Consider the following 12,408-nt stretch of genomic DNA (forward strand, 5'->3'; position numbering starts at 1 on the left):
AAACAGCAATATGAAGACATAAACTGCAATATGACAGTACTTACTCGACCACTGATAGCATCTATATCTATTTCTGCTTTTTTGGCCCATTTCTGCCAGAAGTTGGGATCATCTAGAGAAATATCAGTCCTGTTTCCAGATGCAACAAAGCTTGCCTGCAAAAAATAAAACTAAATCTTACTAACAGCATACATGAAAAGTCTGTGGGGTTTGAATGTCCCAGCGTTGGGAAGACTGCATAACTTTATTCCTACAAAATCTCCTGAGTTGCTGCTAAGCCTTTAGAAGTTACTTAACAGTGCAAAGTAACTCAAAAGTTCTCCTCCCCCTTAATTTTTTCAATTCTGACCTATAATGAATCAGAAAAATCTAATGAACTTTTAGGTACCACCAGGAGAGAAGAATATTAAGCAGCAAGATTATTCTGCTTCTAAGTCTGAATCTAAATTACTCAAATGGAAAAAAGTAGAACCTTTTGAAGAGGCTTATCAGCATTTGGGGATTTCATCTCATGCAAAATTACTCGCTTGAGGGAAATTTCAAAGGATTATTTAAACTACCAACAATCAAAGCTTGAGAGCATGGAATGCGCTACATTTCAGAAGGTCTTTAAAAAACTGACGCACTGCTTTTAGGAAGAAGATGCTTCTTTCCAACTCTTGTGATGAAAAGATAGAGATATATACGTTCCCTAATTGGTTCTTTGGATTTTTACTTAATCCACGATTAGCAAGATACAAGAGATCCTAAATGTATTTATACATAACACATTTTTATGTAAGAATTATATACATTCATTTTTATTGTTTTCTCTCTGCCCTTTTTTAACACGTACAGAACTATAATGTCAAAGACCAACTTGCTGCTTCCATACCTTGGCAAATGTGGAGCCCCTCCCTTCTGATTCAATTGTGATAGTTTTGGTACGTCGCTGCAAAATCTGGTCGATGTCTTCCTCACAGAATTTGGAGCCCTCATCTTCTTCATCCATAATGGCACCATACGCACCCCTTCGAAGCAAGTCTTCTATTTCTTTTTTAGACAGTTGTTGGATCTGCATAAATAAAACACAGGTCAAAAAAACCTAGGAAAATCCCCTCAAAGTGATATTTATTTCTTCTTTATTTCAATGCTTCTGAAACCTAGCCATAGCTTTTAAATTCTAAATTATTAATCATTAAGAGATAAGTCTAGTTAACAGTTGAAATACTTTGCTATGTGGTTACAGTACTTAGTTTTACATGCATCTGTCTCTGGTTATTGCTAGAATCAATGCTGTGATGAATAGAAGGTTTCAAACCTATCCTTTATTTCTAGATGCAAAGCTCATCTTATTGAAGAAACACATTAATTCAGGAAGACAAAGGGGTACAAATGGAAACTTTTCTCATTGTTTTAACTTTGTCATTATTTACATCACATCTTAAGAGGCAAGAAATAGGGGAAGACTTATAAGTGTAGCAGCAGTTATTCTGATAAGTCGTATCAACTATTATTAGTCACGTTAGAAAGCGTGGCAGAGATGCACGCAATGGAAAAATGCTAACTTCTATGATTTACAATAGGTCCCACATGACTACAAAAATAAAAGGAATTTTTTTAATTTGTTTTTAGAAAATATGTCTACATACACCACCAACACTGTTTTCTCTTCCACTCATACTCTGTAAGACAGCCTTATCCAGACCCAACTTCAGACTTGCTCTGTCAAACATCTCTCTTTCATACGAGTTACGAGTTATCAGTCTGTAGACCTTCACTGCTTTGTTCTGACCAATCCTGTGACAACGGGCTTGAGCCTTTTGAAGGAAAGAGGGAGAGCAGTAAGAAATTAGACTCATTTAAGAATAGCCTAAGATTCAAGAAGTTTACACTGTTCGAGCACAATCTTAAAAATAGCAGTACAAGCTTACAAAGAAATCAAGTGACCATTTACTTTAATTCCTAAATTTGATTTGCTGCTTTACCATACACAGTAATTAATTTCTATATCCTGCATTACTCAGTATATACAGACTCCAACTCTAGTGCTGTCTTGGTTTTCATGTTATCAAAATCTTTACAAACTCAGACTTTGTTGTGCCGTGCATGTAAAGGAGTAATGAGTTTTAAAACAAAGTCAGAACCAGATGAAGTCATCTGGGTTTCACCTATATAGGTAGAAAGCACTCATCAGTAAACATTAACCATGTGCCTTAAGAACATTTGAATGTTTAAAAATGATGCAGGTTCAAAACAAAGACTGAATACTCCAAGCCATCAAATTAATATCAATGCATTTACCTGCAGATCATTTTGAGGATTCCAGTCTGAATCAAAAATTATACATGTATCTGCTGCAGTCAAATTGATACCCAAACCACCAGCTCTGGTGCACAGAAGGAACACAAAGCGATCGGAATCTGGTTTGCTGAACCGGTCAATTGCAGCTTGCCTGAGGTTGCCTCGTACTCGTCCATCAATTCGTTCATATAAGTATCTGGAAATTGTCATACGCACAGAAAATTACAAACATTTTTGTAATTTAAAGAGCAAGTAGAACAGATCTCCTGCCTGTGTATTTATTCTTACAGTGAATGAAAGTCACAAGCTAACTTTGATTATCGGAAGTCAGAACGGAGCTTGCCTATTTGTACTACTAACACACATCGGGAAGCCCTAACATCAAATATTCAAGACAAGTTCTTTGTGCATTAGAGCTATTATCTGACAATACATACCTTTAGACATGTATCACCATGGCATTTACTTTGCACTACAAACCGGAGCCCAACACATATTTAGAAGTTATTCATGTGCTATTCCTGGACCACTGCCTGTGGTACAGAAGCAGGCAGTGTAATTTTGTATTATATAGCAAGTTGTCTGATCATGATAGGGGTAACCAAATAACCTTTACAAAGAAGTACTTGGTGAGCAGTCACTCAACAAACCACACATGAATTTTGTCAAGAGCAAAAGAAATAGAACAAAAAGAACTTCACAGTATCTCTCGCTGCCTTTTATCAAGACATCAATGAATGTATGACTTCCTCAACTAAAAGTGGCAAAATTAGAAGCCCAAGGTAAAAATACCACTTCTCTTATCTTTGATAATTATGAAGACTCCAATAAAACTTCAGATATCAAATAAAACGCCTCTGTCTTGCCTAAAAAAGGGAGTAAGTACTTCCACAAATTGTAAATGGATGCTGAGTGCATATCAACTAGTCAAAAAGCTTCACAACCATTTTTCTTCTAATCAGGCATAAAATGGGACAGCAGATAATCTACAGGACCACAGGCTATTTGGCAGGCAGCCATCTCCTACAGTCATTAATTCTGCTAAATATGAAGTCTAACCATGTGTGCACGCTAACACTTCTAATCAAACAATAGCATAAAGCAAGTTTCAGCTTCCGTGGATTTCAGAAGATTGTACTTGTAGATCATAGAATCACAGAATTGCTCAGGCTGGAAAAGACCTTGAAGATCATCGAGTCCAACCACAACCTAACCAAACTACCCTAACGACCCTCTGCTAAATCATGTCCCTGAGCACCACATCCAAAAGGTTTTTAAACACATTTAGGGATGGTGACTCAACCACCTCCCTGGGGAGTCTATACCAGTGCTTAACAACCCTTTCAGTAAAGAAGTTTTTCCTGATATCAATGATATTAATCAAATATATGATATACTAGTCTAGATCTAGTTACGTTGTTATAGAAAAAGGAATCATTTCATGCTGGATTGTTAAATGTTACTGTAAAGTTAAAAGTAGTATACTAAACACAAATATAAAATACAAAATACCAAATGTTAAGCTCTGTTCAAGTAAATAGCTTTGTGAAACAAAACCACAGAATCAGAGATTACGTACAGTTAACAAAAAAAAAATACTACTTTTGGTATGCTGTAGCCCATGACATGCAAAAATATGCCCATTGAGACCAATAAACTACACAGTATGCACAGTATTACCTTTTATGTATAAGGTAATCCTCCAAAATATCAAGGCAGCGCACCATTTGAGAGAAGATAAGGACCTTGTGGCCTCCTGCTTTCATTTTTGGAAGAAGTTTATCAATAAGAACCAATTTACCAGCAGACTGAATCATTGCTTGTAGATGGAAGTCTGGAGCAGTTGGGTTGTAAGTTTCTTTAAATTCTCCAAGGATTTTCTCTTCAGCACCTATCAAGGAGTATCTCTTAGTATCTACAGCCATAAGCTACATAAATCTGTACATATAAGAATAAGCGACTAAAAAAAACCACAACAGTGCCTGTACTCCATATAGCCCTGGTTAGCCACTGCTGGAGACAGAACACAGTCTGAAGTCTGACTAAAAACACAGTAAAATCTAAGAACTTCAGATGCATTTCCTTGCAAGTAGGAAAAAAATAATAAAACAATGAGAAAAGTACCAAACACTGACACAGGTGATGTAATCTGCAAGAATATATTTATATATATTTTTTACAACTTCACTCTAGATGATGTTCTTAATGCGGCTTTTTAAAGTGTGTACCATTTTCATAGTGTAATTATAAATATCTTGGGAAATCATACAAAAAAAGTTCACATTTCAGGTCTCAAACATGCTACTGCCTTACACTTTGCCTTACATCTGCCAAGAAATGTTTCCATCTCATCCAACAGTTCTTAAGTAGTTTAAATAAAGTACAGAAATAGTTCAAAAATTGAATTCAATTTTGATTTCTCATGTACCTACCTTTGATGAGGTAAGGATGATTACAACATTTTCTGAGTTCCATCATAGTGTTAACCAAATTTGGTACATTTGCTTGCCCAGCTCCTTTAGATAAGAAAGCAAAATTTTTCTCCAAGATTGCTCGATAGTATTTCTTCTGAATATTAGTTAGTTCTACTTCAATTATCGTTTCTTCCTTAGGAGCCAGCTTTTTTTCGACATCTTCCTTTAATCGTCTGAGCATCATGGGTTTCAAGATAGCTTGCAATTTCTGAACCTGAGTGGAACACAAGTTTTTTGGAACATACAAAGTGCAGTTAAGTTCAATTTTTTTTTTTTTAAACTTATACTGCTTTTTATTTCTAAACTTACATAAACTGTTTTCCAGATAGAACATTATCTTATTTTTAACCTCAGACTACTAAAGAAATGTTTGATGTAACCCAAAAACATCATGCTTGCAAACTGCCCGTGAAGCCCAAAAATTTCAGTTTTTAATTCTTCTCCCTTTTCACTTACTGTATTTACAAAGTCTATCCAAAAAAGTAAAAAATAACATCACCTAAAATTCTGCATTTTATACTCTGCTTTAAAATTTATCAGTGTTTTTCCAAGTAATGTCAATCTCTAGCTATTGCTAATGCAGTGATAGTTATGACTGAAACCAGAAGTTTCTTCTACAAGTCACCTGCTCAAATACTCAAACCCAAGATGAACTAATTCAATGCGCAATACCTGTTCCTCTGTTTTAAGGTCTCCAAATTCTTGCATGAATGTTGATTCAGCAGGAAAACGCAATGGTTCAAGAAAATGAAGAAGACTAAATAACTCTTCTACTGTGTTCTGCAGTGGCGTACCAGTTAACAGCACTTTATGTTCCTACAAAATGAAACAAAAATCAAATCACTTCAGTGCAAACACTTGCTAAAATTTTTATCACATTCAAGTGGCACAACCTGAAATTAGCAGCTCTGTATTTTATTAAGTACAGAGATAGATGGATTAGTAGTAGATGAACAGTAAGTATTTTCAACTAGTTTTTCTTTAAATTTTGTCTTTCTTCAGCCATAATGAATAGATGAATACTTCAACTTGGCCTGCAATATTCACACAAATGTAATCGCCCTCTCTCCACATTGAGAAAAATAAACACTAACATATATCAGAAAGCAAAGATAACTTCTGACAACATGTAGTGATGAGCGAATCAAAATAAGTTTGGAGAAAAGAACAATCCAAGCCCAGTCATGGAGCACCTTGCAGTAATGCTCCAAAAATCTTAGGACTCACTGTAGTAGTTGCTTTTGGTAAAGCTCCCAGAATATCATGCAAAATCCAAACTGCAGGATTAGACAATAATTCTGCCTTAAATTCCAGGAGTTGCATAGTACTCTTTCAGGATTAAGGAAACCATATTAAATGAAGTCTTCATTGTAATCAAGACAGGCTTCAGAACAGTATCATCACAAATAGATTCTGCTTACAGTTAAAGCTTAGCGTACTTTTTTTTTTTACCCATCAAAACCACGCCACTATCAGGTCTCAATAACACATACATTTGAAGAGAGTTTCAGGAACCTGCCTCTTCACAGAAAGACTGCTTAAAACGTCTTTTCTGACAGATAAAGAAGCTTGTGATTTATCATACTCTACATCATTATTTTTACAGAAAACAAATAGAATTAAACAACCCAAGTGAAAAGCAGTTACTCACAAGGTTCATTAATTTTAGTCCTTCTAACAGTTTGCAGTTTCTGTTTTTCAGTCTGTGCGCTTCATCAATAATAACGCACCGCCATTCAATTGCATTTAGCTCTGGACAGCCACCAAGAATCATCTCAAAAGTTGTGATAATGGCTTGGAATCTGTAGGTACCTCGAACAATACGTCCCTAGATATTCATCAACACAAAATTTGTTATGTTACATTGAATCAACTCAATTTAAAGATCTTGTTGTTGACATTTTACCCTAAGCCAGATACCAGATTTTATATTATAAATTAGTTTGTCAACCTATGCACATTAACTATGCACATTTTGTATCTATACAACATCAATAGAAATTTGGTATTATCTAAGCAACAGTATATTCTAACCACTTATGAGTTACTAATAGATTCAGAAGATGTATGTAGATAACATCACATTTTTAAGCCTGTAAAAATCTGAAAGACTGACAAAAAAAATGAGTCAACCCATCAAAATGTGACAGCAATATGACAGTTAGCACTCACACAGTTACATATGAAAAATTATCAGCTGACAGCTAAACAAACACTTTTCACCTAGCTTGATCTACTACACTGGTCTGATAAAGAATACAGAAGGCATTCAGTATGACAGAGTACACAGCAATTGACTGGAGAAACAAAACATTATTTTATTATTTTGAGCTACCTAAAAATAAGTTTCTGCTTTACCAATAATACAGAAACGTCATGATTTTTTTTTTTAGAATACATAAAAGAGGCACAAGACGACTAAGAAAACCATGAAATCTGGTTAATATCAATGTGAAGTAATAAGAAAAAAGCCAACTGTATACAAACATGGCTAGTTTACAGTACAGAAATGAAATTAATAGCTATATGAAGGAAACAGTTTAATTAGCCCTATTTTTGTTCTTACTGCTCTTCTCATTCAGCCTCCAACTGCAACTATCTGCATACACTTTAATCTCCGCATGTGTATCTGTATCACTTCTTATATTGCAGAACTCCTCTCAGCATACCAAAACATCATACATCTTGCTGCAACCACTTCCACAAAATTTAATCAGTAAGAATATGGTAAAGATTTAGAGAAAAAAGCAGCTTAAAAAAACCACAATGGAATGTAAAATGACTTTCTGTAAGACATATGTACGGATAATATAAAGTGTACTTTTCAATCCTACTACCTGAGATGTACCTTGGTTAAGACAGTGCATGCAAGTGATGTTACGATACCTGGGAGTCCCTGAAGTACATTTCATATTGCTGAATCATCTGCCTGCTGATCATACTTCCATGGTACACTACAACGTTAAGGTCAGTCCACGTTCGAAATTCTCTTTCCCAATTTGTTATAGTGGAAAGTGGAGCTATGATCAGAAAAGGCCCTCTTATACCAGACAGGAGGATTTCATAGAGGAATGTAATTGACTGAATGGTTTTGCCAAGACCCATTTCATCCGCTAAAATGCAATTTCGTCTGAAAGTAAAATACATTTATTTGTTATTGAGGTCAAAGAAAGTACAGTGCTCAAGCTGTTACTCAAAAGGACAATTTATAAAACAAAGCTCAAATACACCAGTTCAAAACAATACTCAGAATTGAGGTACTGCAAGAGACACTCATATGTTCACTGGTTTTGGTGAAAGAATAAGCTGATGCACAAAACCACAGTTTTCAATCATGTTTAGCACTGACAAAACCTCGGAACGGAACGTTCCAGGAGGTTGTCCCAGAAAAATATTATGAGGTTATTTTTTTGAGACTACATCTGCCCCAATTTAAAGGAATTCAAATTAATCAGTTTTCCTGTAAATAGGCTCACCATTATGAAGCTTCTGGAGATCAATAAAGACTCCATACAAGACACAAACACAAAGCATCCCAGCTACCCTAACACAAACAGGATGGAACAAAGCATCACTGCCAAACTTCCCCTGCATTTCCAAAACCAAAACTGAGGCCTAGAATCAAATGAGTACGCCAAATACCACTGGGTGCTCAAGCTCAGCCACATATTCCAGCTCTTCAGTCTGTTAGCATACGTGTTCATACAGCTATGGAGAGCATGACTGAGAATTGAAAACATTTTTTTGTAGATCATGCAACTATGTAAAATGTTATGACTGAAAATATATTTTCAGTTAATTTGACTCTTTTTTAATTTGTTTTCTTTTATTCCTGCTGATAAAAACATAGTGTTCAAAGTTTAAAAGGAAGAGAAATTCCTTTTTTTTCCATTGTATCTTCTCAGCTCTAAGCACAGAAACAAAGATAAATTTAGTTAAAACAGTATTCATTCCTCATAACACTCACTCCCTGTGTTATAACATTCATGTTAACAAAAATTCCATGCATTTACCTATTGTACCAGTTGAAGAGAAGCCAGTTAAGTCCTTCCAGTTGATATTCCCTGAGCTGATTGCCATTTTTATATTCCCTCGAGTGTTCTATCTTCTTCCATGAGTTTGGAGGTGGTCGATCCTTTAAAAGAAAAATGAGTACGAAAGTTAGCACGTACTTTTTATTTCCCCCAAAACAGCTCTACTCACTTTTTCTCAAGCCTAACAACGTAGATTTAGAAGGAAATTTCCTAGCCTTTCAACTGGGATGCTGTCATTGTTGACATTACTTACTAATGGACAGTCTGTGGAAAATTGAAATTTGCATTTGCCTATTTAAATTAATACTTTTAAAATTAGAGATTATACTATAAAAATATTAAGGACATGAAACAACAGACTAACAGTATCAAAATATATTATCTTAATCTCCCTGGCTCCAAGCTTGGGCACTCAACAGACTGGCAATTAGATTATAGCAGCCAACCTAACAAAGAAACCATGAAGCTGTTTGACTGCAACTAAGTAGACTCCAGCAGAAGACACTCCCCTCAGGTAGCTCCACATTATGACTTGAACAAATTTCCAAATTCAAGCAAGACAGTTTTAGTAAGATCTTTTCTGATCAGCTGTACTTTTTACATTTCCCACGGTTTATGAAAGCTTGCATTTACTCTTGACTCACATAGCCTCATCTGGCAACTTGGAACTGAATTTTGTGTCTCTGTACTTCCAGTGTCAGCATCCTCTGACACCCCCTCCCCAAGCAGGGGTTGCTTTCCCCTCCCAGCGGCTGTGGCCGCCTCCCCTCCAACACCAGCAAGCATCTGCCAACTCCCCCACAGCAGGAGGAGCCACGTTCCTGCTTGCAGGGCTGCTGTCAGCAAATACTTCTTTATATGTGCTAGAGCCTGGAATAAAAAAGTACTTGTTGCTGATGCTGACATGGCTATCAGTAGTACAGTTGCCCTTCAATAATCATTTTCTCTCCAAGTCAAATACAGTAACAGAGATGTATGTTATCAAGGCCTTCTCAAATGCCAAAATGACAGTGCTTTAAATCAATACCAGAAAAATAAAAAATATAATCTGAAGAGGTTAGCCATGACTACTGTCATTATTTGTAGATAAAAGATTAAAATAAAATCCTACAAATTAAAATACAGTGTGTATTCAGTTACATAAAATAAATAATTAGAGCATGTGTGGTGTACCACTCCTATGTCTTAAGTCAGAGTAAGCAACGACAGTGACATATACAGGACTTTAAATAGAAGTAGTATTTTTTCCCCCTCCTACTCTGAGACAGAAGATTGATAATTTAAAGACAACACACGTTTCCTTGTTACATGTATTTTTCTTCCTTTCAGCTATCTCGTTATTAAAAGAAGAAAAATGAAAGCAGGAAGTAATTATGGAATCTGCTTGACAGGCTTGCTTGTCAACTTCCTTTAGTGCTAAAAGCACAAGACTTCACTCTGGTCTCTGCAAGAGGATGATTATATTTTATTCTGTTTTCTCCTCATCTTAATGGTGCTTAGATTCTATAACAGCCTTTTTCAATTTGCTGCTCATCACTTAGTTAAAAGCTTAGAAAGTTGTAACGCTTCATATTTTCCACAAACATTTATTTATTTATTTTTAACTGAATAACAATTTATATTAAAATATTATCCTTAGGTAACAAGGCTCACAAATCCTTCACACAGAATGTCACTAAGTCTTACATTTTAACACAGAAGTATACAGTGGGAAAGATAAAATCTAATTTGCCAAGACAGATGAGTAAATTAGGCATAATTTTACCAATCTCCTTGAGTCAGGCCTGGAAGCTTGCAATTGTTCAAATTCTTCTATTTTTGCTTGATCTACATCTTCTTTCAGCTCCCACGTACTGTCTTCGTATGGCAACGAACACCATTTTACTAAATAGTAAACAACAGGCTGCAGAAGAAAATTCTGAATGTTATCAGCTTTTAATTTAGTACACAGACTGTTAATATACCTTACTACATGAGCAGCTAACTTTTGGGATATACCTGGAAAGAAAAATACATTTCTAATACTTTCTGAGTAATCTGTGTACTTATCCTTGGGTTCTCACATTTTTCTACTTCTTGTAAAACTCTGAAGTACTTTTTAATCCTGCTTACCCACATGTCTTAGGGAAGATGAATTGCTGTATTTCTGATAATTGTGGAAATGACAAAAAAACCAAAAAGAATTTAACAGATGTGCTGCCTAGAACTTAACCTTCATCTTCAAATCAGACTACTTAAGCCATTTTTTAAATCTCATGTTCTTGTTCTGTAATAGCTTTCCAGATGAGGTACAAGGGTTGGTCCAAACGTAATGCCTCCTACCTATTTCCATGGAAACTACAGATACAAAGAGCACAGTAGCACCATTTGACAAAGCAAGTTCTCAGCTACAACTCACTTTTTACACAGTCACCTCTATTAGCTCTGTATTTTTTTGCCAGCAATGAATAAGACTGACTACATGCTGAGATTGTAAAACTGCACACCTGCCTGCAGTGTGATTGGTCTTTTATGTTGCTATCACCACTGCCAAAATGCACCACCCATCACCTCACAGTGCTCACACTCACTGTTTGGTCTCCATAAATATTAAGCAAGCATCAATGAATGGGTGCCATTTTTTCTGCAGTGAGGAATTCAATGACACACCTTTGTTTCATCTGCATTTCCATGTTAGACACCATGTAGACACAACTACCTCTCTGCTGCCATCTGTCACATGGCAACAAAATGTAGTGGACTACTGATGGGAAGGTTCAGCCTCTACTGCCACACCACTAACATCCACCTCTGACATTTTGGGCCAAAGCTATAAAATATGAGGCATCACTTTCAGAGCAGCCAACTTATACTGGGTGCAGAAAGAGCTTTATGAAATACTATGGAAGAAGCCCATTGGTGGCTTCTCAACTGCTGATTGTCAAAAGCCTAAGGGTAGAAGATGCCTAAGGAAGAAGGAACCACTATCAGAGATATTTACTGCTTGCCTTCTTGTGCCTTTTTCCCAGCAACTCCTTGTCACTACCTGACAGACAGGATCAGTCTTTTGTCTCAGCTCACATGGTAATTACCACAACTCACCCTTGCATCAGTAACCACGTAAGCTGCTTCTACTTTTACATATTAGTGAAAAGAAAAGCCACTGAGCTGTGATTTCTATTTAAAAAAAAAAAACAAAAAAAAACATGGTAATGCAAGGTAATGGCAAGATTGATGCGGATCAATGAAGATATTACTGAGGATTAAAATCATGATGAAATCATGAATATGTTAATTCTGAAATCTGATAAAAAATACTATTGCCAGTCAGGTACATCATCTTGACATGCTTTAAGATACACTTACCTCACCAGTGTCTTTATCTTCACAAAGAGAGACTTCTAATACCCGGTCTACTTCAACATAGTCAGGATTAAAAGGTTCTTCTTCCATCTGCAACACAAGATTAATAAACATGTTGAGAGGAAAAAAAAAAGCCAGCACATGCTGGGACTTGGTCTCATCACAGACAAAATCTGATCAAGAATGAATGAATTTGATAATGAGAAACTACTAATGCCTTACAAACCACAATTCCTCCCCTAAATGAATTTATTCAGTCATCAAGTTCTGTCTTG

The 12,408-nt window shown here is 35.9% G+C and overlaps 1 protein-coding gene across 17 annotated transcripts in view; it reads right to left on the reverse strand.

Annotated features, from left to right (window-relative positions):
* CHD9 (chromodomain helicase DNA binding protein 9) overlaps nt 1-12,408 on the reverse strand; it is an 82,573-nt gene that overhangs the window by 20,733 nt on the left and 49,432 nt on the right. For all 17 annotated transcript variants that reach the window (XM_046899548.1, XM_015292384.4, XM_015292381.4 and 14 more), the window contains 12 exons: nt 12,137-12,223; nt 10,557-10,694; nt 8,771-8,892; nt 7,644-7,887; nt 6,409-6,585; nt 5,430-5,573; nt 4,716-4,971; nt 3,964-4,174; nt 2,284-2,479; nt 1,632-1,799; nt 875-1,054; nt 45-155 (listed from right to left, as the gene is read on the reverse strand). In XM_046899548.1, the coding sequence (XP_046755504.1) occupies nt 45-155; nt 875-1,054; nt 1,632-1,799; nt 2,284-2,479; nt 3,964-4,174; nt 4,716-4,971; nt 5,430-5,573; nt 6,409-6,585; nt 7,644-7,887; nt 8,771-8,892; nt 10,557-10,694; nt 12,137-12,223 (2,034 nt within the window). The remainder of the gene's footprint in view (nt 1-44; nt 156-874; nt 1,055-1,631; nt 1,800-2,283; nt 2,480-3,963; nt 4,175-4,715; nt 4,972-5,429; nt 5,574-6,408; nt 6,586-7,643; nt 7,888-8,770; nt 8,893-10,556; nt 10,695-12,136; nt 12,224-12,408) is intronic.

The sequence above is a fragment of the Gallus gallus genome, chromosome 11, assembly GCF_016699485.2.
Source record: "Gallus gallus isolate bGalGal1 chromosome 11, bGalGal1.mat.broiler.GRCg7b, whole genome shotgun sequence".
Lineage (NCBI taxonomy): Eukaryota > Metazoa > Chordata > Aves > Galliformes > Phasianidae > Gallus > Gallus gallus.